General features: G+C 41.4%; 1 protein-coding gene across 3 annotated transcripts in view; it reads right to left on the reverse strand.

Moving 5' to 3' along the window:
- Positions 1–3,430: 3,430 nt before the first annotated feature.
- The window catches only part of CEP55 (centrosomal protein 55), a 32,082-nt gene continuing 8,625 nt past the window's right edge, over positions 3,431–26,887 (reverse strand). Inside the window, exons 4-9 of one of the 3 annotated variants that reach the window (XM_060768722.2) lie at positions 25,101–25,166; positions 20,276–20,393; positions 9,334–9,638; positions 8,344–8,415; positions 6,790–6,915; positions 3,431–4,356 (exon numbers count right to left, since the gene is read on the reverse strand). In XM_060768722.2, the coding sequence (XP_060624705.2) occupies positions 4,150–4,356; positions 6,790–6,915; positions 8,344–8,415; positions 9,334–9,638; positions 20,276–20,393; positions 25,101–25,166 (894 nt within the window). In that variant the 3' untranslated portion in view covers positions 3,431–4,149. Of the gene's footprint in view, positions 4,360–6,789; positions 6,916–8,343; positions 8,416–9,333; positions 9,639–20,275; positions 20,394–25,100; positions 25,167–26,887 lie in introns of all 3 variants that reach the window. The other 2 variants (XM_060768720.2, XM_060768721.2) reach the window with 2 other exon arrangements.

Here is a 26,887-nt window from a genome sequence, read left to right on the forward strand (position 1 = left end):
CAGATTAAAAAAAATTTTTTTTACTGCACATAATATCTTTTTAGGAATCGCTAGGTCCTTTAGCATGAAAGCCAAGCTAGAGGACCTAGAACAGTGGTTCTCAACCTGTGGGTCCCCAGGTGTTTTGGCCTACAACTCCCAGAAATCCCAGCCAGTTTACCAGCTGTTAGGATTTTTGGGAGTTGAAGGTCAAAACACCTGGAGACCCACAGGTTGAGAACCTAGAGAGAAAATACTAATCAAATCTACAAATAATCAAATCTGGAAGTTAAACCAGCAAATGTGGAGAGCTGACTCTGATTATATTCAATCTTAAGAAGCCATGGCTGATGGCTTCCATGTTGAAATAAGGATAGATTAATCTGCTCAGGGAGTTAGTTAAAATGTCACATTTATTTATTTCAGATATTTGGACCCCACCCTTCTCAACGCCCCCCCCCCGGGGGGGGGGGGAACGGACTCAGGGTGGCTTCCAGCTGGCAACAATTCAATGCCTCCAATGTACACATAATAAAATACAATAATTACATATATTTAAAACATTAAATCACATTAATTAATTAAAATCTGTTTCTGTTTCAGTAACAGCCTGGTGACCTTATCTGAGCCGAATTCTGTAGTTAGAGACTCTATCAAGCATGTCCATGGTCCATGTCCAGAGCAATTGTCATCATTGTCACTGCCATTGTCAGCGAGATTACCCGAAGGCCTGGTCCCACATCCATGTTTTTAACTTATTTCTCAAGGAAAGGGGGGATGTCTATAAACTAATTTCACAGACCCTGCACAGACGGTCAGTCAATGCGACTTAAAGCAACATGCAGTCATTGAATTCTTGACAGCAGAAAGTGTCAACCCAAAGGAAATTCATCAGATTATGCAAGCTGTTCATGGTGATTGTGTTGATGTGAGTACTGTGCATCATTGGGCAAGTTAAGTTTAAAGATGTTGAGGTAACACCTTCTGCTGTCAACAATTCAATGACTGCACGTTGCTTAAGTCACATTGACCAATCGTCTGTGCAGGGTTCCATACTTCGCACTTTAACAACATAACCGTTCAATGCTAAGGCTTTCCACCAAAATGGAACTGTAGAGGAGAGCCTACTGAACAAGCCAGTACCCGCCACATACCAGTACTGCCATCTGTTGAGGAGTTACAAAGGTGGAAGCATTACTTTTCATTCAACCCTTCTACAATATTGATAATGTTCCCTCTTCATAGAACTCGAGTCCCCCCAAGGAGATAGGGCAGGTTATAAATAAAGGTGGTTGTTGTTATTGTTATGATTATTATTAGTGCAACAGATATCATTGGAACAAGCAACTTTGGAACAAAAATGCCTTCTAATCTGGCCTATAAATAAGCAAAGCTTTGGGTAGTTACTATTGGGAATGTTTGTTGTTACTTGATGGCAAGCATTCTCACCAATCTTTGTTTCCTCAACAAGCCAACTTTTTTCAAAATTCAATGATCACAGTGACAGAAAGTGAGGTCAAATCTTCTGAACAGGGGCAAAGACAGCAAAAGAAGATCCACAGAGGTGTTAACCCTTCATTAAGCTATCCAAAGCTTAAAAAGATGTTTTTGGCTGGAGTTGCACTTTTAAAATGTACGTGTTCTGACTCACATATACATTCAACTTAAGAACAACCTTAGAGAATATCTTGTTCATAACTTGCAGATTGCTTATATGTTCTAGCTGTACTTGCAAAAACAAGTCTTCCTACTGTCTGGAGATAACTATGTGTGTGTTTCCTCAGATCTCCTCAGGAAGCAATTGGATCTTCATTCATCGGTTCTCTCCAGACTTATGGTGACAACTGGAAAATGTGTTTTATATATTGGATAAACTAGGTGGAAATAAAGTTCAGGCCCAAGTTGTTATGGTTATCCTTATCTTACAGTATAGAGAACTAACCAAAGAATCTGCCATAATATAAACATATTCAGCATATCCAATTCAAGGAAGCAGTCTTGGGTGCAACACTAGTCTTGTTTGGTTAACACAGATAGAATTGCCCTACCTTGCCGTTCTTGCATAATCTCTAGTTCCGCATTAGAGTAATCCCTCCTATTTTGTCAATACTATTTATTTCCGATTGACATCAAATACCCACAAGATGTTTGGTTGCAAAATAATTTTTGATCTAATTTAGTAAGTAGTTCAGTAAAGGCAGAGCTTCGTGAGATCTGAGATGGGAACCCAATAGGCATTGCTTCTTAAACTGTGGGGCATTATCCCAGATGGGTCTCCATAGCTCAATGTTGGGGTTGTGAAATACTGTATTTACTCGATTCTAATGCTCACCCTTTTTGACTAAATTACCTCCTCAAAATTAGGATGTGCGTTAGATTCACATAATATGGAAAATACTTTTTGGGGTTTCAGGGTTTTGAAAATTGAGGTGTGGGGTTGGAGGAAAATTCTGAGAGTGCCTTGGACCGCCAGAAGATCCAACCAGTCCATACTTCAGGAAATAAAGCCTGACTGCTCACTGGATGGAAGGATATTAGAGGCAAAGATGAAGAACTTTGGCCACATCATGAGAAGATAGGAAAGCTTAGTGAAGACAACGATGCTGAGGAAAATGGAAGGAAAAAAAAAAGAGGGGCCAACCAAGGGCAAGATAGATGGATGATATCCTTGAAGTGAATGGATTGACTCTGAAGGAGTTGGGGTGGTGATGGTCGACAGGTAGCTCTGGCGTGGGCTGGTCCATGAGGTCACAAAGAGTCAGAAGTGACTGAACGAATAAACAACAAACCAGACGAAACATGCTAACTACAACAAGCTAACTGGGAACATATGTGGTGAAAAACCGAAGCAATTGGAAGCTGCTTTAACAGCACAGCAGCACTTTTTCACAAGAGCCTGTGAGTCAAATGAAAATGCCACAAAGGCAAGCTACGAGGTGGCATCACTGATTGCCAGGCATGGCAAACCTTTTACTGATCGTGAATTTATTAAAGACTGCATGATAAAAATGGTGGAGAAAATTTGTCCTGAGAAGCAAGAGTTTGCCAGTGTTTGCCTGGCTCATAACACTGGTATGAAGAATTGGTATGCTTGCCCACTATGCCCTGCCTCATGTACAGAGGAAGAATTATTGGAGGCTACAGACAATGCCATTGATGTTGCCCGTTTTTGGTCAAAAGATATTTAGCCGCCTGCGCTCCTTCTATTTTTATCGGTTTTATCCTAATTTATGCAATGCTTTTGATACGAAATAATAAATGAAGAATTGGTGACTTTTCATCTGATATTAAGAGACAGTTAGTTTATTAGCATTTAATGTTAATGGTTCAATGAACATCAGTCTGAATGGTTAGCTCCCCCCCCCCCCCCCCACACATTTTCACCTCACCAAATCTGGCTTTCTTTGCAAAAAGTTTGCAAAGTTGAATGAAAACACACAGAGGAAATTGCTGGCGTAGCCAATTGTATTTTATTATTTTTTAAAAAGCATTCCCTTATATAGGTTCCCTGATAAATTATATCCCTAGCTTTTAGCAGTGGGACAACAATGTGCAAAAAGGAGTGTATAGAAATAGTCCTAAGAGGCACGCTGATGCTTGGAATTTAAGGCTGCACCCCCTTTGTTTAAGATATGCACAAAGTTTGGACTACTTTTCAGCTATAGCCTTTGGCCACCCCAATATTCCCTCATAATGACTACATATTTACAGATCACCCTACATTTAAAACATTTTTTTCCTTTTTACATCTTACAGACCAAAATGGCAATATGGATTACTACAGGCACACAGCACAAAGCAATTATATACTCATACAGTCAAACAATATATAGGAGAGCTATCCTCAAGATTGAAAAGAGGAATGTTTGGAGTAATGTTGAACATTTGACTGGTGTAACGGGCGATGGGAAACACTAAACCAAAGATCTTTATTGGATCTGATAGTGCAAATTTGATCAGTAGTTTAGAATTCAAGATACTGTGTCTGAAGCAACATTGTTTACTTCACATGGTTGAGGTGAGACCATTGCGCTATTAAAAACACAATGTTTTAGCTGGGATATAAGTTGTAATCCTACAGAATTTAAGTGCGTTGCTTTTTAAAAAGCTGTTATTTTCAATGAGAATGCCCTGGTTTACTAACACATACCTAGAAGTTTGCACTTGTGTTTAATCTGCACAAAAATCAATATGGGCTAATAATTCCCTATGCTGGCTTGTAGGATATTGTGCTTTACATTTGGGGCATTCCAGGAAACTTTCGTCAAGAAGATTGGATCGTCTTGGTGGAGAACATTTGTCTTGAAGTGTCAGCTTGTCTTGAAAGCCAGTCTCGAAGTTTTGGATGACTTCGATACATTCTCCATGTTCGGGAAGCTTCTGGAAAAAAATGGTTTAAAATATAATATGTATTTTATAGTAGAAAATTGTTCTTTATAGGGTAAAATAGCCAGATATATAGGAGTAAAAATAACTTTCTAGAACCCTGTATCAGCTGCTTACTTAAGCGGGGCATCACCCGTGTATCATGTTCTTCATTCTCACTCTTTCTGTTGCTGGTTAGACTTTAGTGCAACAACAACATCATTTTATTATGGTCCAAAGATCCCTATTGCTCCGTAAGTGTACAAAATATGCAAGGTTAATAAGATTAACAAAACAGACTGATTTAACACATAGTTGGATGAAATTAACAAGAGTTAAAACTGGTTAAAATACGTGATTAAAACTGATTGAAGCCATACAAGATAGCTATGACCATAGGAAAAAGACTACAAAAGGTACCAGGCATGTTTCAACCTGTGTCCAAAACAGAGAATTGCCTTATCCTGGCTGCCTCGGAAAGAAACTTGGCAACAACCAGAGTCAGGTAGGGAAGATCATCACCAAGTAACAACTTCACATAAATTTTCACTTGACTGGCTGGTAAGTTTCTCAATGGGGGACTAATGATGTGTGCTCGAGCTTGTTCATAAAAAATTACATGACAGTAGATTATGGTAGATGTATTCTACTTCCTGTTTGTTACACGGGCAAAGTCTTTCATTATATGGGATACCGGCAAATTTCCCATGCAGCAGTTCAGATGGGAACACATTACACCTTGCCTTGGAAAATAGGCTACAGTATTTGGCCACAGTCAAGTCCTTTAGATAATTTGCTGCATGGAAAGTCTTAACATAATGTATGTACAGGGCAGTAGGGGAGCAAGATACATAAGAGCGAGAGTACAGTTCATAAAAAGCAATATCCCACAGTCTGTGATTGATTGCTTCTCGGCCTTTTGGCTAAGATCAAGTGTAGACTTTCTAAGAACTCCACAAATTTGATGGAAACATCATTCACCTTTGCTGCAATCAATAGTAGAATGAATTCCTAGTAAAGTGTGTGTGTGGGGAGGGGGTAATGATGGTGGCAGTACTGTCACAACCATGACTAAGTAGCAGTCATGAATACAAAACAAGACTTATCCTTCCCTAACTGCTTTGTATTCAGAATCTCTATTTAGTTGCAATTTTTTTGACTGCTAACCCTAACCATTTTCCCTAACCTTTTATTATCAACTAGCTGTCCCATGCCACTCGTTGCTGTGGCCCAATCTGGTGATCTGGAAAATAAAGTAATGAGAAAGTGTTGATTTCTAATATATGTAATTTCTTTATGCTTGTGGGTAAACAGTACTTCTTGTTGTTTCTTTGTTAGTGTTGATGATGTGGATATTGTCTGGTTTGCCTACTCTGGAACATGCAACATAGAATTATCCTTCTTTAGGGGTCCCTTTCAAATCTATGATTTTATGTCATATATATATGTCTCTGTGTGAGAGAATCATATCTATCTGTCTATCTGTCTATCTATCTATATGGCTGGGTGGCTCTTTGTCAGAAGGGCTTTGATTATGTTTTCTTGCCCTGGTGAAGGGAGGTAGACTGGATGGCCTTAAGGCAGCATTTCTTAACCTGGGGGTTGGAACCCGGGGGGGGTCATGAGGAGGTGTCAGAAAGGTTGCGAAAGACCACTAGAAAATACAGTATTTTCTGTTGGTTGTTCAGGTTCTGTGTGGGAGGTTTGGCCCAATTTTATCATTGGTGAGGTTCAAAATGCTCCTTGATTGTTTGTGAACCATAAACCACAGCAACTACAAATCCCAAATGTCAAGGTCTATTTTCCCCAAACTCCATCTGTGTTCACATGTGGGCATATGGAGTATTCATGTCAAGTTTCATCCAGATCCATCACTGTTTTGAGTCCACAGTGCTCTCTGGGTGTAGGTGAACTGCAACTCCCAAACTCAAGGTCAATGCCCACCAAACCCTTCCAGGATTTTTTGTTGCTTGTGTGAGTTCTATGTGCCAAGTTTGGTTCAATTCCATCATTGGTGAGGTTCAGAATGCCCTTTGATTGTAGGTGAACTGTAAATCCCAGCAACTACAAACCCCAAATGACACAATCTATTTTTTTAGTGATGGTTACTCTTTGGGGCAATTTGGTGGCAATTTGTCCAGTGGTTTTTGAGTTATGTTAATCCCACAAACGAACATTAGATTTTTATTTATATAGATAAAAATATTTAAGGTGCTTCAAAAAAATATTTAAGGTGCTATTTAGTTGCAGTTTTGAAAATATTGCCACAACTATAACTCCCCTTCTAACTTCGTCTATGAGGCTTTAGCTGCATGGAGAAAACGAGGTCGATTCTGTCAGCAAGTAAATGATGCTTCTGACAGATTTCAGGAAGTTGGTCCAAGAGAAGTTACTTAGTTAAGTGTAAGTGTACATTCCAAGTATCAGGACCCTTGAAATACTCACTGAGGGTTCAAGACGTGTGATTTGCTCCCGTGCCTTACGAAGCTCTTTAAGGACTTTATGCAATTGATGCTGCAAGTTGTGCCGATCAAGCTTTTCGTTCTCAAAATCTAAAGTGCAGGCCTGGATCTGGTGTAAAAAAACAACAGGTTTTTAAAAATCATGTTACAACTTTCATGGTATAATGGAAGGCTCAATCAAAGGGTATATTCAATGCCTTTTTATGTTTCATTGTTCCAATAATCTAGTTTTAAAGTTGTGGCTGAACATATATTTCTTTTAATGAAGTTTACTAGCAGTTCATCCAAGGCTGGACTTCAGCTATGTACTGTACACTGGGCTACTTCTGTACCAAGTTTGGAAACTACAAGTAGTTCAAAACATGTCAGCCAGATTGGTTACGCCAGGAACATCTAGAAGGAGCAATGAAAGCACGGACAAACTAAGGATTGTTATTAATTGCCAATATCTAATGGTTGACTGTCTGCTAATGAAACCAGGAAGACAACTCCTCTATTCCATATTACATACCTAATACCAGCTTGGGATACTCTGTGGAATCTGTTTTCATTGAAAGGAAAGGTATTCTGTAATCTCCATAAATGGAAAATTAAATTGAGCCTTTGAGTCCAATGTCTTTAATTCTTACTAAGAACTTAAATGAGGAGCAGTTACTAGTTTCGCGCATTTGTATGGAATCGCTATCCGTTCTGTTTCATTCATTTCGCCCCGTTTTACTTTTTGTTCACCTCTTCCAAAAACAGGGCAGCTATCCAAATGGGCGTTTTATACTGCATCCCCAGACTCCCCTTCCCCTCAGTTTTAGGGACAGAGGGGAGAAAACTTCCACACATGCTGGGCACATCTACCACTTTTTGCCCACCAAGTTTTATAACCTTTGAGTCATCCCCCAATTTTTAGGGATTTTTTCTTTCTATAAATAAAATCTCCTTAAAAACATGGCATGGGTTGTATGTACATCCTTCATTACAACCTGGATTAATTACTTAAGATTCATCTAACCCTGAGAAGTTTAGCTCTCCATCTGCAGAAGAGAAGTGAGTGTAAAGACAGGGCTTACACTCTGATGCTTTCCTATTGGTCTGCAGAGCAATGGTGGGCAAGGCAAGGCAGGCAGCAGACGAAGCAGATGTCATTCTCCTCCGCTGATTGGCCTGACAAGCAGGGCTCCGTGGTGCAAAAAGCAGGCAACCAAACAGTTTCTATCCCTACTTTCCTTTTAATTTTGCTGGTTTTTTTCCGTACTGGAAAGGGGTGTACCATATTGTGCCACCCAAATAGACGAAACGAAACGGAAACATGAATTAATCGAATTATATAGATTCCGGGCCCATGGCTAGCAGTTACTACTATGACAGATTGCTAAAATCAGAAATAGATATCTGCCTCAGTATGAGGTTGGGGTGAGTGCTTTGTGATTGCTTCATAATATTTTTTAAAGTACTAAAGTGAACATAATGCCTCCGAATTTTACTTTGGACTGAGAAGTGTTAGGAACAGTTACGTGTACTAAAATAGTAAAGTATAATTTGATACCTGTTGTTCCAGAGTTGCCATCCTTGTATTTTCCTCCTGTTGTTTTACCAAAGATCTGTGCAGCAATTCAACCTAAAATATATAGAGAAAACAATATTAACAAAACAAGGCTTGAATGATCCATATGTGTAGATGCAAGATATCTTTCTATGGCTGGTATGTTTTGCCCCTCTGAAAGCTCTCACACTAGAGAAAGAAACATAATGAACAACAATAATTTTCTTTCTTTTACCTCTAGCTCAATATTTTCTATCTTCCCATGGGTAATCCATCCAAAGGTACTCCCACATTAATCCAAGCATGAACATTGCCTATCATCCCAGCATTGCTTTCCATGGAACGTGCATTTAATGTGTCTAAAAACATGGCTCTTCAGACAGCCTTTGATCCTGACTACTCCATGGGAAATGTGATGAATCATTGATAGTACTGGCCTGCACTTTGATTGATTGTTATGACAGATAGCCATCCAGCAGGTTCCACTGCGTTTTAGGAATTTTATAATTTTCATTTTTTTAAATAAATTTATCAATGAGATTTTATGCACTGTTGATTATACTTACATCATTGCATTTATACTTAGATATTGTTGTCTGCACGTGGCACTTGGAGTGCTTCATCTACCCCAAGTCCTTTTGGGGAGATGGTGGCAGGGTACAAATAAAGATTATTATTACTTTCCATGGAAAACAACTCAGGATGGACAAACAGTACCAGTATTTGACTAAACATTTGAATCCCGATATCATTAAATTCATGGTTTAATTATCCCAGTGGGGTGTCGTGGTTTAATTGTTGTACTAGGACTTTGGAAAACAAATCTGGAGGGATGACTGTATTATGTCTCATTGGATATTAGTAATATGTTATTGTGCAATAATTTTAACATAATTAAATAATTTTAAAATATTTTATATCGCCAGTAGTGTTTTCAGGAAGGCACATCACATCAATATTGCAACAAAATCTTGGTTATTCTCATACACAAACCTGAGACGAGAGAGTTTGTGTCCGTTTTCTTTCTTCGTCTAGTTTTTCTCGCATAACATCATTTTCACGTGTAAGCCTCTGTATTATCTGCCCTTTGAGGTGGTTTTCATCTTGAAGAGTCTTAACATCAAACTGTTTCTGCTGTTTCTGTAGGCTATTCAAATTTATCACTTCCTGCTTGGCTTCATCATACTTCCTTTTGAATTCATTCAGATCAGAATGCAGCTGGGAGACATTACGCCGTTCGGCCTGGAGATCATTTCGGGCAGCGGCTAAGAGCTGCTCATAATATCTTTGCTTATCTTCTTGAAAGAACCCACCAGAGAGCAAAAACAAGAGAAAGTGGGAAGAAATATCAGAAGATAAGAAAACTTATGCGTCTTAGAAATATGAAGTTAACTAAGGCAACTGCTGCAGTGCGAAAACTTGTATGCCAGTTGCCCCTGTATCTTGGGAAGCCAGACTTGACCATGGTGGTCCACGCCCTTGTTACATCGAGACTAGGCTACTGCAATGTGCTCTACATGGGGTTGCCTTTGAAGACTGTTCGGAAGCTTCAAATGGTCCAATGGGTGGCAGCCAGATTGCTCACTGGAGTGGCATACAGGGACCATACAACCCCCTGTTACGACAGCTCCACTGGCTGCCAGTGTGCTACCGAGCACAATTCAAAGTGATGGCTTTAGCCTATAAACCCCTAAACGGTTCTGGCCCAGCTTACCTGTCTGAACGTATCTCCCTCCATGATCCACCTCGGTGGCTAAGATCATAAGGGGAGATTTTCAAACATGACTGGTGGGGATGAGAGACAGGGCCTTCTCAGTGGTGGTCCCTCGTCTATGGAACTCTCTCCCTGGTAAAATCAGATTGCCCCCCTCCCTCCTGGCCTTCAGGGAAAAAAAACCCTGAAACGTGGCTCTGGGATTAAGCTTTTGGTCAATAGTGGGAGCAGTACAATAAGAGACTATAAATTAACTTAATGACAACCCAGACTGGCCCTGGAAGATGACCTGGATTATGTGATTTTAATTGTTGTTTTAATTTTATGTTTTAATTGGTTGGTTTTAACGTTTTTGTTTATTCATTCATGTATATGTACATGCGGCACTGAATTGTTGCCTTTGTAAGGCCGCCTTGAGTCCCCTTCAAGGTTGAGAACGGCAGGATACAAGTATGGTAAATAAATAAATATAGTGTCTTATCTGCTGGCATGACTTACTATGTTCCATATGACACCTATTGATATTTTGCCTCTGAAGACTGCCCGGAAGCTCCAATTAGTCCAACACTCAGTTGCTCACTGGGGTACAGGGAGCGCACAATGCCCTTGCGACGGCAGTTCCACTGGCTGCCTATTAGCTTCCAGGCACAATTCAAAGTGTTGGCTTTGGCCTATAAAGCCCTGAACGATTCTGGCCCAGTTTACTTGTCCGAACGTATCTTCCACTACGATCCACCTAGGACCCTAAGATCATCCGGGGAGGCCCTGCTCATTGTCCCCCCATCATCACAATCATGTTTGGTGGGGACAAGGGACAGGGCCTTTTCTGTGGTGGCCCCTCGGCTGTGGAACTCCCTCCCAAGCAAAATTAGATCCGCTCCATCCCTCCTGACCTTTCAGAAACAAGTGAAATCCTAGCTATGGGATCGGGCCTTTGAAGACAAGGCTGACCTGCTGGCAAAGCGACGGTTTTAATGGACTTGATGGACTGCTTTTAGGACGATGACTTAAATCGGCGACTGTTTGAATGTTTTAATACTGTTTTTATATTAATAATAATAATAATAATAATAATAATAATAATAATAAAACTTTATACCCTGCCACCATCTCACCAAGGGACTCGGAGCGGCTTACATGAGACCAACCCAACAACACATCAATAAAAACAAGAAAGCAATAAACAAAAACAATACAATACAATACAGTTAATATAAGTCACATATAAAGAATAAACAATAAGCAATAACACACAAGGATTTAAAAACCTATTGTCGGGCCAAATGTAATAGTTTAAAACTTAAAAAATAAACGCTGGGCATGAACAAGGTAGGATATATCTGGTATAAGGGTTTTAAAAGAAATGAGGGGCGCGCAGACCAACCCAATCCAATAGAAAAGTGCATTCTGAGGATATGTTGCTGGGAATTTTTCCTTATTCCGGGAAGGCACACATACTGTTTTTATTTAAATTGTATGTTTACGCTTTTGGTTGTAGGCACCATGGTGTGCTGGTTGTTAGCACCATGGTGTGCCAGTTGTTAGCTGCCCTGAATCCCTCTGTGAAAGTCGGTAGGACAGAATACAAATGTCCAAAATAATAATAAATAATTTTATAATAGCACCCCAAGGCAGTGATCCTGCTGCAGCTGAACTCCAAAACATGACTTCTGTTGGTTTTAGTGGAGCAGAACTGGGGTAAAACCTAGATTTTCTTCCTCTGTGTCAATTACTGGTTAAGAAACTGCTACATCGATGGAAAATGGGACAGCCCCTCGATGTGGCAGTTTATACGAAACAGTACATATAGCTAATTCACGGTGCACATGCTCAAAGATCTGGTTCAAGTTCAAGTGGTATTGAAAAATAATTTCCTGCATCCTGAGCAGGTCATGGAGAGGCTCAAATGTTGCTCGGCATTTTCAGGAAAATAGGATACCAATGTATAGATTCAGAATTTGCCCCACACAGAAGAGAAAAGCACTGGATGCAAAGATAACAGAATAAAAAAGGGTCACAAAAAGACTTGCTAAAGATATAATCTTGCTCAGGCAGATAACAGCGATATCTGAAGGACTGACTGCACCTGTACAAGCTTGATTAGGCCTGGGATCAATGCCTGCTTTTAGGGCCATCTATTAAAGATGTGAAATTGCTGGTTGCCAAGGGGATCCTCAACATGATGGCTCATGAAGCTCCATTATTCCAAACGTTTTATTAAGTACTGATCTGCGGAACTTTTAAAAAGGCTGTTCATTTCGTAAAGGGTTTTAAGAACAACTTTTTTCTTATTTTATTTATTTTCCTTTCTGCTTTATGGAAATGTTGATTTAGAGACTGGTTGCCTGGAAGGCAGCTTATAGTTTGTTAATAAGTTTAAGGGGTATGCATATACACATTCATGGTTATGGAGAAGTAAACAAATTAAATTCTTAACTTGGACCTCTCTATAGGACAACAGTCAATGCAGCGACTTCTCGGTCCCCTCAAATTCATCTTTGACTTACAAAATAGCTTGGAAAAGTTTCTGTTTTGGACTGAGTTCCAAGAACATGCCCATATCGGCTGTTATGCAAATAATCTATATAAATAAAAATGTAATGTTCCTGTGTGGGATTAACAGAACTCAAAAACTACTGGATGAATTAACACACAATTTGGATAGTGTACTCCTAAAAGACCAATGAGTGACCATCACTCATAAACCACTCCCCCCCCCCAAAAAAAAACAGTGGAAAGGACTTAAAAAACCCCAAAAAGCTAAATGACAGAAAGCAAAATGACAATACAGAAAAAAGGAAGAGGGAGTGAAGGAAGGGGAGAAAGAAAGAAAAAAAGAAAGAAAGAAAGAAAGAAAGAAAGGAGAGAAAGGGAAAGGAAAAAAGGGAAGAAAAAGGGAAAGAAGGAAAGAGGGAGCAAAGGAAGGAGAGAAAGAGAGAGAGAAAGAAAGAATGAAAGAGAGAAGGAAGCATGGAAGCAAAGAGTGAAAGAAGGAAGGAAAGAGGTAGAGAAGGAAGGAAGGAAGGAAGGAGAGAAGGAAAGGAAAAGAAGGAAAGATAGAGTGAAGGAAGGAGGGAAAGAAGGAGAGAAAGAGGGAGGGAAGGAAAGATGGAAGCCAAAAGTGAAGGAGGGAAAGAGGTAGAAAAGGAAGAAAGGAGGGAAAGAGGGGGAAGGAAAGACAGAAAGAAGAATGGAAGCAAAAAAGCAAAGGAAGGAAAGAGGTAGAGAAGGAAGAAAGGAGAGAAAGAGGGGGGGGGAAGAAAAAGGGAGGAAGGAAAGAGGTAGAGAAGGAAGCAGAGAAGGAAGGGAGGAGAGATGGAAAGAAGAAAAGGGAAGGAAGGAGGGAGCAAAGGAAGGAGAGAAAGAAGGAGAGAAAGAGGGAGGAAAGGTTGGCCACAGCAATGCGTGGTGGGTACAGCTAGTAATAATAACAATAATAATAATAATAATAATAATAATAATAATAATAATAATGTTTCTAAACTTCATTCCTTATCAAACATGCACTTCTAAATTGAAAATAAGACATGACCTCACTTTGAAGGAGCCCTTGATGGCACAATGGGTTAAACCATTGTGCCAGCAGGACTGCTGACGAAAAGGTTAGCGATTCAAATCCAGGGAGCAGGGTGAGCTCCCATCTGTCAGCTCCGGCTTCCCATGCGGAGACATGAGAGAAGCCTCCCGCAGGATGGTAAATCATACAAGCATCCCCTGGGCAACGTCCTTGCAGACAGCCAATTTTCTCATGCCAGAAGCAACTTGCAGTTTCTCAAGTCGCTTGTGACACAGAAAAAAAACTCAGTTTAAAGGTGCTTTCTGTGCTGCTTCTACAGGCTCTTAGAATATTAGTGTTGGAAAGGAGGACATCTTTTGGCAAATTATCCTGGTATTTCTGTCAGATTTTTTTTTCTTTCGTCACCGTCATGCTCAGCAGCACACCAGTACCCTGAAATCTCCCTACAATCAAAATATGACAGCTAAAATAGCGTACAATTCTCAGCCATTACAATCTGGATCTAACTATAAGGCACACACCCTTATCATAGCATCATAATTACATCGCTCCTTTTTATGACTTAACTGGCGTTTGAAGTATTCTAATTTAAAGCCACTCCTAGTGATATCTCCTTATCAAATCAAGCATGGCTACTAGTGTTTGTTATAGTTGCAACTGTTTTATAGCTTTCCCCATATGCTGTAATACCTAGAGGTAAGCAGGTCAGTTAAACACCATGGCTAATCTGTGTAAAATCTTTGTTTCATCATTTTCTTTGATAATTAGATTCCTTGTATATCTGGTTCAGTATATGCACAGGTAACAAACTAGCCAAACGCTCAATGCAAAATAAATTGCAGCATATCTCAGCCTCTGTTTGAATACTTGTAGTGAATGAGAATCCACTGTGTTCAGAGGCAATGTACTGGGCTAGCTTTAGCACAGCAGGTTAATCACCAGGTGCAGCTGCAGTAATCTTGCCAACTGAAAGGTTGACAGTTTGAAGCTGGGTCAGGATGAGCTCCTGAGCTTCAACACAGCTCCCCGCCCACCGAGTGGATTTAAAACGGCAATGTGAGTATATTAACTGCATTAAGAGGGCATAGCATTTCGGAAAAAACTTTAAAAACAAAGAAAGCTCCTTGGCAAGGAGATGGAGTGACAGCACCCCCCTGTGGCCGGAACAGAGCACAGCTGCCAAAAGATGCTGAATGATGAGGAAAAATCCTATATATACCTCTGTTATCTGTCTTGTCATTGTGTAATCGGCCTTGAATGTTTGCGGTATATGTGTTCTGTGATTTGCCCTGACATTCCTCCTAACAATTAACAAGTCATAATTCTGCTCAATTGAGCAGGAGAAAATATTTATTTATTTATTTAAAACATTTATATTCCGCCCTTCTCACCCCGCAGGGGACTCAGGGCGGAGCACAACATATATACGGAAAACATTCAATGCCAGGTCATAAAACCATAAATATATACAAACATTAAAATCACTTATATTCACATTAAAAGTTGCTTAAAAACCATCTCAGGACACTATTTCGCCTCATTGCACTTCCCCAAAGGCTTGGTCCCACAGCTAGTATGTTTGTTTTGTCTTCTGGTCTTGCTATCTAGATCTTTCGTGATCCCTCTTGCATTCCTCTGGATGAGTTTGTCAATGTCTCTTTTTAAAAAATAATATGGCACCCAATACTCAGAGGAAGACCTGAAAGCCTGCACAGGAAAGTGATTTGAACACTGGACTGATTCTAGGAAAATGGAATTGAAATTCCTGCTCAGCCATTGAAACTAGGTGACCTTGAGCAACTCACTCTCTCAGCCTCATGAACAAATATTACAAAGAAAACCCTTTGCTTGGGTCACGTTAGCATTGCCATATGATGGAAACAATTTGAAGGCAGACAACACATGCATATACAATGAGAACAAGGTTCTAGCCGCAACCTGTTCAGGCAAGGGATCAGACAGCCAGATAGCTAGTTTTTTTAGGTATAGAGAACCCATAGGTGGTCCTTACCCCACACTTGACTTTGGCACCTTCTATACTGCCATATAAAATCCAGATTGTCTGCTTTGAACTGGATTATCTGACATTGTAGATGCCTATGATCCAGTTCAAAGGAGATAAATAGGAAGAAAGGAGGACCTCTCCAAGAGTAGCATCCTAAGGCCCCTTCCACACAGCTGAATAAAATCCCACATTTTATGCTGTAATAATAATAATAATAATAACTAGCTGTGCCCTGCCACGCGTTGCTGTGGCCTTTAGTAAGAGTTTTGAATTCTCTGCCTGGCCTCTCTTCCTTCCTTCCCTCGCTCTCTTTCCCTCTCTCTCTCTCACACACTCCTTCCTTTCCCCTCTTTCTCTCTTTCCCCCTTTTTCTCTCTCACACTCCTTCCTTTCTCCTCTTTCTCTCTCTCTCTCCCTCTTTCTCTCTCTCTCACTCCTTCCTTTCCCCTCTTTCTCTCTCTTTCCCTCTTTCTCTCTCTCTCACTCCTTCCTTTCCCCTCTTTCTCTCTCTCTTTCCCTCTTTCTCTCTCACACTCCTTCCTTTCCCCTCTTTCTCTCTCTTTCCCTCTTTCTCTCTCTCACACTCCTTCCTTTCCCCTCTTTCTCTCTCTCTTTCCCTCTTTCTCTCTCTCACACTCCTTCCTTTCCCCTCTTTCTCTCTCTCTTTCCCTCTTTCTCTCTCTCTCACACTCCTTCCTTTCCCCTCTTTCTCTCTCTCTTTCCCTCTTTCTCTCTCTCTCACACTCCTTCCTTTCCCCTCTTTCCCTCTCTCTTTCTGTCTCTGGCATCCCTCCTTCCTCCCCCTTCTTTATGCTTGGCCATAGGGGTTCAGTGTGGCATGTTTGCCCTAATTCTGTCATTGGTGGGGTTCACGATGCTCTTTGAGTGTTGGTGAACTGTGAATTCCAGTGACTACAACTCCCAAATGTCAAGGTCTATTTTCCCCAAACTTCATCTGTGTTCATATTTGGGCGTATTGAATGCTTATGCTAAGTTTGGTCCGGATCCATCATTGTTTGAGTCCACAGTGCTGTCTGGATGTAGGTGAACTACAACTCCCAAACTCAAGGTCAATGCCCTCCAATCTTTTCCAGTGCTTTCTGTTGGTCATGGGAGTTCTGTGTGCCAAGTTTGGTTCATTTCCATCATTGGTGGAGTCCAGAATGCTCTTTGATTGTAGGTGAACTGTAAATCCCAGGAACTACATCTCGCAAATGACAAAATCATAATTGTTTGAGTGATGGTCACTCCTTCTGTTGTGAGATGTTGTGTTGTGTTGTGGAGCCTCCCCTTCCTTCCCCCCCCCCCCCGCCTTTCCCTTCCCTTCCCTTCCCTTCCCTTCCCTTCCCAGCACTCGCCTCTTTTGCTGTTCTTCCGTCGTCCCTCCCTCTGGCCGGATCGCGATCTAGGCAAGAGAGGCTTCATGCAAGGCTAGGCCCTGCACAGAACCTCCCTCGCCTAGAGGGGAGGGGAGGAAGAAGGAGGGGGAGGAGGTGAGATTGGGGAAGAAGAAGGAGGAGGTAAGAAGGAGAAGGGAGGGGTGGTGAGTTAGCGGCGTGTGTGTTTGTGTGGAAGGCAGGGGGGTTTGTTACCGGCGTTTGGTTGTGTTGCGGAGAAGGGAGGGGGTGTGCGTTAGCGGCGTGTGTGTTTGTGTGTTGCAGGGAAGGCAGGGGTGGTGAGTTAGCAGCATGTGTGATTGTGTGGAAGGCAGGGGGGTTTGTTACCGGCGTTTGGTTGTGTTGCGGAGAAGGGAGGGGGTGTGCGTTAGCGGCGTGTGTGTTTGTGTGTTGCAGGGAAGGCAGGGGTGGTGAGTTAGCTGCATGTGTGATTGTGTGGAAGGCAGGGGGGTTTGTTACCGGCGTTTGGTTGTGTTGCGGGGAAGGGATGGTGTGTGTGTTAGCGGCGTGTGTGTTTGTGTGTTGCAGGGAAGGCAGGGGGGCTTGTTACCGCCGTTTGGTTGTGTTGCGGGGAAGGGAGGGGGTGTGTGTTAGGGGCGTGTGTGTTTGTGTGTTGCAGGGAAGGGAGGGGTGGTGAGTTAGCAGCGTGTGTGTTTGTGTAGAAGGCAGGGGGGTTTGTTACCGGCGTTTGGTTGTGTTGCGGGGAAGGGAGGAGGTGTGCGTTAGCGGCGTGTGTGTTTTTGTGTTGCGGGGAAGGGAGGTGTGGTGAGTTAGCGGGGGGAGGGGTTGTTACCGGCGTTTGGTTGTGTTGCGGGGAAGGGAGGGGGCGTGTTTTACCAGAGCTGCGTTGGAGGAGGGAAGGAGTGTTTCAGGGCCGGAAGGGGTGGGAGGAAGTTGCGATGCGTGTGTGTGTGTTTGTGGCGGCGACGTGTTCGTGCTGGGCGAGGGAGGGAGGGAAGTGCCGTTCGGCCGTTCGGCCATGTGTGCGCGCGCGCTGGGGTCTTTGCGGCAGTGCGCATGCTCAGTTGTTTTGCCACTTTGTGAGTGTGTTGTTGTGTTGTTTGTAATTGTGAGTGGATTAGTTTGTACCGAGTGGGTTGTCCTAGGGCCATGGCAATTTTGGTGCAGTTTCGTTGGGGGGGTTTAGAGTTTACCTGTCCGGTATAACCAACCTAACAGATTTATATATATAGATAATACCAGGTGACAGTTGCATTGAGGAAAAACAACAGGAAAAACTCAGCTGCTATCAAGACCCCAAAATTGAACTGCAAAGGCTCTGGCATAAACCAGTACAAGTGGTCCCAGTGGTCATCGGCACATTGGGTGCTGTACCAAAAGATCTCAGCCGGCATTTGGAAACAATAAACATCGACAAAATCACGATCTGTCAACTGCAAAAGGCCACCTTACTTGGATCTGCACACATCATTCAAAAATACATCACACAATCTTAGATGCTTGGGAAGTGTTCGACTTGTGATTTTGTGATACGAAATCCAGCATATAGATCTCATTTGCTGTGACATACGGTGTTTTTGTGTCAATAATAATAAGGTAGTCCAACGGGCGGCAGCCAGATTACTAACTGGGGCGGCATACAGGGAGCATAGCCTCCCCCCCCCCCCCCCGGCGCTGTGCCAGCTCTACTGGCTGCCAGTCCATTTCCGAACCCAATTCAAAGTGCTGGTTTTGATCTATAAAGCTCTATACGGTTCTGGCCCAGCTTACTTGTCAGAACGCATCCATCCCTACATCCCATCTTGTAATCTAAGATCATCCAGGGAGGTCCTGCTCTCGCTCCCATCAATTGCGCAAATACATCTGGCGGGGACAAGAGACAGGGCCTTCTCAGCGGTAGCCCCTCGCCTATGGAACACACTCCCAAATGAGGTAAGATCTGCTCCCTCCCTCCTGGCTTTTAGAAAGAAATTAAAATCCTGGCTTTAGGACCAGGTCTTCAGACAGTAGATGTTTGTAGAGTTTAAAGGACATGGACTAGAATGACTGGCGAGACTGTTTTTATTATTTATTGTTTTAATGATTGCTTATGTACTGTCTAATTATGATTTATGCTTGTCGTTTTATTATTGTCATTGTTATGGATTGGCATCGCGTCAGTGTCCAATGTATGGCATTGAAGTTTTGGCAGTTATGTGTAAACCGCCTTGAGTACCCCTAGGGGTGAGAAAAGCGGTATAGAAATACTGTAAATAAATAAATAAACAAATAAATAAATAAACAAAAATAATAAAAAAAATATTTATACCCCGCCACCATCTCCTCAAGAGGACTCGGGGCAGCTTACAATCTTTGAACTGGAATATATGGCAGTGTGGACTCAGATAACCCTGTTTAAAGCAGATATTGTGGAATTTTCTACCTTGATATTCAGGGTTATATGGCTATGTGGAAGGGTCCTAAGTAATCAAACCTCTTTCCAGACTAATCATTAAGGCTCGGAAGCAACAAAGACATCACACAGTGGCCTTCTGAGCTTGCAAAACTGCCTAGGGCAAAGGCTATCTACACTCCATATGCCACCAAAAGCGGGGACTGCCCTGCCATTACACGAGGATCATAATGTTCATATTATATGCTTCCTGGTGATTTTATTGACCCCACCTTTGCAGATTCACAGAACAGAGGCACTGATAAAGGGATACCTCCTCACAATACTTCAGCACTCATCACCCATGGGATTCTAGGAAGAATTGATTTATGACAAATGCCTAATGATCCCAATGTACATTAAAAAGTTAGTGCATTCTGTTGCGCTGGTATAAACTAGAAACTTAATGGACCTATGAAAGACACAGGCAAACAAACTGTAAATTAAGTAGCGCCAGCTATCCTGTGACCAAGTCTCTCCAGAATTTTCTAGTTTATAGTAGCAGTTACCGTAATTCCTGAAAATGCGCACCCTCAATAAATGGAAGGGCTTTTTTCAAATAATGTGTTTAAAAATCCACACCTCAAAAGCAACTTTTGTGTACCTATTAACTTGAACCATCAGGTAGGAGGAAATATGCCAAGTCTAGTCAGAGTGAATTTATTTCCCTATACTCTCCTAAGATTGACATCATAGTAGCTAAGCAATAATTAATTCACCCACCCCCTCCCCCCTACACGTTTTAACACCATGAACGTAAGTGTCAGAAAAGGGGGAAATTACATTTCACACAGTATTCTGTTTGGGCGTCAATAGTTAAAAATAGAAGTCTGATTAAGCCAACATTTTCCATCCAAACTAATTTTTTTCTAAATACTGGTCAGCTGAAAGAACAGTCATAGCTAAATACCTTCAGGTTTGGCTTCTTTTGCTTGTTGTTCCAGTTCAAAGATCCTCGCCAAAAGGCCCTGAACATAAGCTTCTCGCTGCTGGTCATACAGAAGCCATTGCTGGTTTTTAACCAACGCCTTGGAAGTGAAGAGAATCATGAAGTTAGAAAAACTGACTTACAGAAAAAAATGCATTTAGACTCTGCTTTTTTAGTAAGCAATATCCTATTAGTACCTGAAAAACAGCCCATATGCAACATTCCTCCCACTCTCCCCACCCAATCTGGAGAGAAAGTTTAATGTGCTCAAGATCTTATAAGAAGATCTTCTAGTTTAGTGGTTCTCAACCTGTGGGTCCCCAGATGTTTTAGCCTATAATTCCCAGAAATCCCAGCCAGTTTACCAGCTGTTAGGACTTCTGGGAGTTGAAAGCAAAAAACATCTGGGGCCCCCAGGTTGAGTTGATCAGCTTAATATTTCCTCTTTAGCATGTCAAGAACCATCATCATGGTCTTCATTCATTATTAGCTCCTCTGTGCAATAGTTTAAAATGAGTATATACAGATTTAGGTGTTTTTTGTGTATGTGTGTCAGGAGCTACGAGAAACTGCAAGTCACTTCTGGTGTGAAAGAACCGACCGTCTGCAAGGACGTTACCCAGGGTATGCACAGATGTTTTACCATCCTGTGGGAGGCTTCTCTCGTGTCTCTGCACGGGAAGCTGGAGTTGACAGATGGGAGCTCACCACACTCCCCGGATTCGAACTGCCGATCTTTCGGTCAGCAGTCTTGCTGGCATAAGGGTTTAACTCACTGCACCACCAGGGGCTCCATCATTTAGATCAGGGGTCCTCAAACTAAGGCGCGAGGGCCGGATACGGCCCTCCAAGGTCATTTATCTGGCCCTCGCTCAGGGTCAACCTTAGTCTGAAACAATTTGAAAGCTCACAACAATAACTACAATTCTATCTCATCAGCCAAAAGCAGGCCCACACTTCCCATTGAAATACTAATAAGTTTATATTTGTTTAAATTGTTCTTCATTTTAATTATTGTATTGTTTTTAATTGTTTTTTGCACTACAAATAAGATATATGCAGTGTGTGATTCATTCATGGTTTGTTTTTGTTTTTCAAATTATAATCCGGCCCTCCAACAGTTTGAGGGACTGTAGCCTGGCCCTCTGTTTAAAAAGTTTGAGGACCCCTGATTTAAACAATGAAGTTGCTTAACTTCAAGATATTGTTAAACAAAGTATTGTTGATTTACTAAAAGTGATCCAGATATTTACCAGTAGACTGGTATCTTTTGCCCGCATTTCCTCAACTCAACACAGAAAAACACCCTTAATGTGTACAGAGGTGCTGTCGCCATGGTGTTCCCAAAGCAATCCATGATGTCAGGATATGTAAACACAAATAACTGAAGCTAAAGATCTTAAATCAAACAGCAAGATCAGTTTTATTTAAGATTAAGAAATCCTTGTAAAGATAGGACATGGATATGCATACCATCTGTAGGTGTGATTGGCACTAGTTTTTTTTGTTTTTGTTTCTTTTGCAAACAACACACATTTTGACACTAGTCCAGGAAGCACAGGCAAACTATTTGGGATATTTTCCAAACCTCTTTAAGCAAATTTTTTGATTACGTTTTTTGCAATGTCTCAGCTGACGATGTTCAAGAAATCCATTTATTGCGGATTGTCAGACCATAATTTATAGCATTTTGTACATGCCTACACATAAGTAAATCCCACAGAAGTCATCTGGGGTTAATCCCAGGTAAGTGTGCAGCCTTTGGTGTCTGATTTACAGTTTTAAAACTTGACTTACAAGACTTCAACATCAGTGTAATAGTTTGATGGTGAAGACAGATTTTAAGGAGCGAGTCCTGTCTGATGGAAACTCTTCCCAATCTCTCTTAATAGTAGCATGTAATGCATCTTTAAAAAACTAACACTTTCTAATGGCTTTTAGACAATGTTTTCTCCTGCTACTGGATTTACTGCTATGGTCCTAAAACGTTTTTGGAATTGCATCAATATATATTAATGCATCCTTGTATCATCATATATGTCAGTTTTTTTTACTGTATGTTGTTTGTAAACTTGAATTTTCTTTCCTGTTTTGAATATTATAACTAATATAAGAAGATACTGGAAAGATCAGTATACAAATCTTTTGTCAAAAGGAAATTAAGGGAAAACACACACATGGTAAGACAATGCTAAGAATGTATAGATAACTTGACACAAGGTTTTGTTTTTTTATATTCAGACCAATAAAAACCTATAGCCACGTACACAGCTCAAACCATGCCATCTGGCAAGTCTATTTACTCTGCTAACTTGGGATTGGATCCAAAAGAACGACTTGGACCCATGAAACAGCCTTCTGCTAGCCCCATAGAATTGGAGTGTTCCTGAAACAACAGCTCCCAAGGATGTATCACACTGATTTTGAAAGTGGTCCAAGAGTAGTGTGCCAGGTAGCATATGGGCTGCTGGTAAACAGCCCAAGATTCTCTCTTTCTACGCTTACAGTATACTTATGGTTGACATTTTTCTCAGCAAGTGCTCAGTATATGGACAAGACAGTTACAGTAAGCTGGTAAACATCACACTAAATAATTTGCTGTTCAATCCAATCAACTAAACAAGACTGCAATGTGAACAGAAAAGGTTACATTGTGTTTCAGTTTAAAGCAGGGGTCCTCAAACTAAGGCCCAAGGGCCAGAAACAGCCCTCCAAGGTCATTTACCCGGCCCTCGCTCAGGGTCAATCTAAGTCTGAAACGACTTGAAAGCACATAACAACAACAACAGCAATCCTATCTCTTCAGCCAAAAGCAGGCCCACATTTCCCATTGAAATACGAATAAGTTTATATTTGTTAAAATTGTTATTTATTTCTTGTATTGTTTTAAGTGTTTTTTTCACTACAAATAAAATATGTGCAGTGTGCATAGGAATTCATTCATTTTTTTTTCCAAATTATAATCCGGCCCTCCAACAGTTTGGGGGACTGTGACCTGGCCCTCTGTTTAAAAAGTTTGAGGACCCCTGGTTTAAAGTATCAATTCTAAATTGCAAGGAAGCTAAATGCACATTTTAATAACAGCATCTCTGCCCTTTCTAAACCAAATAGGTAGATGTGAAAGTTTCTGGAGTTTTGGCCCATTCTCCAACTACAAAAGTTAAAACTGAGGTTTGAACCGCAATTCAAAATAACCTTTTTTAAAATTCTAAAGTTAAAGAACTGATCTGTACAAGATGCTAAGTCATTGACTAGGTGGGTAGGAAAACATTGCCAGAATTCCATCTTATGTCAATACATTTATTCACGACTATGTAAATTTGATCTTTGAATTAATAGTGTAAAGTAGGCATGGGCAAACTTTTTTGCCCTGGGGCCACATTGCGTGCTTGGCCAGGAGAGTCAGACCAGGAGAGAGGGCGGAGTGGGCCCAGGAGGGGGCGGGGCAGGGAGTGGGTCATGGAGGAGACTGGGCTTTGGGGTGAGTAGGCCTGGGGGGGGGGGGTGTTAGCCCAGGAAGGGGCTGGACCAAGGATAGATCACCCTCTGGCTTTCCCCCAGCTGCTCGCCCCATCCTTATGCTGGGATGAAGGTGAGGCTTTGGGAGTCCCTCAACCTCTGCTTGCCTCTTCTGGCATCAGGCGAGGCCCCATCCTGATGCCAGAAGAAGGGAAAGGCAAGTGGCAGGTGAAGCAGCTTTGGAATTGCTTTTTCCACCACTTGCCTTTTTGCCTGGGCAGGCTTTCTCTTGGCATCTGGAAGGTGCCTCGCCTCAACCTGATGCCAAATGAAGGGAGAGACAAGCAGATGGAGAGGTGGTTTTGGAACCGCTTCACCCACCACTTTCCTCTTCGTTTGGGCCAGGCTTCTCCTGGCATTGGGCCAGAACAGCTCGCCCTGTCCTTATGCCAGGAGGAAGGCCCAAGGAAGGCACACAGCAATTGAAAGCCACCGCATGACTTCCTCCCTTGTCCTTTCGGCATAAAGGCACAGCAGGCCACCACATCCTTATGCCCAGAGGACAGAGGAAATTTTGAGGGGTGGACATAAGGGCCCAGAGGGCTGTGTCCAGTCCGTGGGCCTTAGTTTGTCCATGCCTGTTGTAAGGCATATGGATGTAACACTGGAGCTCAGAACCCAAAATAAATGCATAAATTGTTCATGTAACACTTTTCATTTGTATAATATTTTTTTCAGTATAACAATGCGGCATTTTACAACTACATCATTTAATCCCATAAGAAACTGCAAGAAACAATTTCCCCTTCCCACTGCAGCTCTAGAACAAAAACTCCAAGACAGTATGTTTAGTGTCAGCTGCCAGAGGAAAGGGCTAAAAATCCAAATGTTATAGAAACTGAATTGAATGTAAGCCTTATTTTAAATAAATCTTTCCCAATTTGATGTTAGGGATCATTAGATTCTGCCAGTAAAGTCAAGGCAAGGGAGGGAAATGACTGGACCTCTGGATGTTGCTATGCTGAAAAGATTTTTAAAGTTCTGTACACATCCATCTATAAGAGTGCCTTTTCCCCTAGGTATCTCTGCTTCATAGTACAGGCACAATTTGCTGACAGACTTTGGACTAGAGAATAGCTCTTTTGTTCATTCAACATGGTTCCAGTTTCTTACGGTGTGGAATTCTCTGTATTAAAGCTTGCACTCCCAAACATCCTTATTTGGGAGTACCGTTTCAATCAATCTAATGAAACATATTCCAAGTAAACATGCAAAGGATGAGTCTGAATGGCTTGAGTACATATTTTTGTAAAGTAGCATATGCCGAAATTTTTATATGTAGTCTTACATCTTTCAGTTGCATTTCAATGCCATTTACATATCCCGAGGTTCCAGAGCAGCCTGCAACCATTTCCTGGAAGAAGAAGAAAAGCAATAAAGTGATGAAAGATTATTCCATTACAAAAGAAACAACAACTTCATTATGTCATACGAGTTTTAAATATGCAAGTTCTATGCCACATATCATTTCTAACATTTCTCAAACTAATGGGGTGCTCTGCATAAACCTTCAACTAATATATTTTTATTAAGCATTGTAGATCAGAATCTATACAAATTATTATTATATCTATGTTTATTTATATTTATACCCTGCTTTTTCTCTCCACAAAGGATACTCAAAAGTGGCAAATAAAAGGATCTTGTTTAATTTCATTAAATGGGCTACAGGAATGTGTACCAAAAAATTAATTTTGATTAGATTTATATAACCTTGATCAGGAACAGTCCGTTTTGGGGAAAAAATTACACTACATTTCTGAACCTAGGGCAGGAGCATAGAATCTCCTGCGGAAAAGGTAAAATAGTGCTTCTGACAGTTTTAAGACACAAGGAATCATTGATGCTCTATGGATTATCTACACCTACATTTTTTTAAAAGCCATTTGCAGTTGGGCCTAGTATTTTAAATCAGGAGTGGGCAACTTTAGTCAGTCTGGGGGCCATTACTGTTTTTATGGATTTTAACTGTGAATTGTGAACATTGGTGGAGTTTGGAGAAAATAGACATTAACATTTGGGAGATGTATTTGCTGGGATTTGTAGTTCACATACAATCAAAGAGCATTCTGAACTCCACCAAAAATAGAATTGGGCCAAACCTTTCACACAGAACCCCATGCCTTGAAGGGACTTGCTGGTGTGAGCCTCCTTCCCACCTCCCACTCTCTCCCTCGCCTGCACATGCACACCATGCTGCCATACGTCGAGCGTGCCTGCTCTCCCTCCCTGGTTGGAATCTCAGAAACAGCCCCCCCCCCCTTGACTGAGAGGCCGACCAATCACAGCTAAGAAGGACTTTTGGTGAGTCCTGGCTGTCTGTTTCCAAAAAGGAAGAGAAGGACAGGTGGAGAAATCTTCCGTCTTCTCTGCCAAAGGGATTCCTAAGACCATCACAAACATGTGTTTTCTGATGGTCTTTGGTGACCCCTCTGAAACCCCCTTGCGACCCCCCTACAGGGGTCCCAACCCCCAGGTTGAGAAACACTGAGATGGTGGAAACAGGTTTCTCTAATTCTTCCTAATAGTACTCTGCTCCCTAAAAACGCTATGTTTCAGGAATTCCACTTAATGAGGAGTGGTAAAGAGACTGCAAGTGGAAATCTTTCTCTTAATGGAAAAAGTCTAGATCCATCTCAGAGAGTTGCATATATTAATTGCATGTAATTTTGTGCAGTTCTAAAATAGCACACTGTGTGTTAAATTAGTATGTCTTAGCCTATCTGATGTAGCAACCAGAACTACTTTTGTGCTCATTGTGGGCAGAATTGTTTCTTTCCTGGAATGCATCTACAAACTAGAATCAATGCAGTGTGACATCACTTTAGCTGCCTTGGCTCAGTTCTATGGAATCCTGGGATCTGAAGTCCAATGAAGCATCAGCACTCTTTCCAGAGAGAAGCCTTTGTAAAACCACAATTCCCACAATTCTATAGTACTGAGCCATGTTAGTTAGTATATTAATTTTACAGTGGAAATGCACTCCTAAAAACATTCAAGTGACTAGGATCCTACGTCTTATAGACTGGCACCAGTCTAGAAACCATCACATGAAGTAACAGTAGGTTAAACAAA

The sequence above is a fragment of the Anolis sagrei genome, chromosome 3 (genome assembly GCF_037176765.1).
Source record: "Anolis sagrei isolate rAnoSag1 chromosome 3, rAnoSag1.mat, whole genome shotgun sequence".
NCBI lineage: Eukaryota > Metazoa > Chordata > Lepidosauria > Squamata > Dactyloidae > Anolis > Anolis sagrei.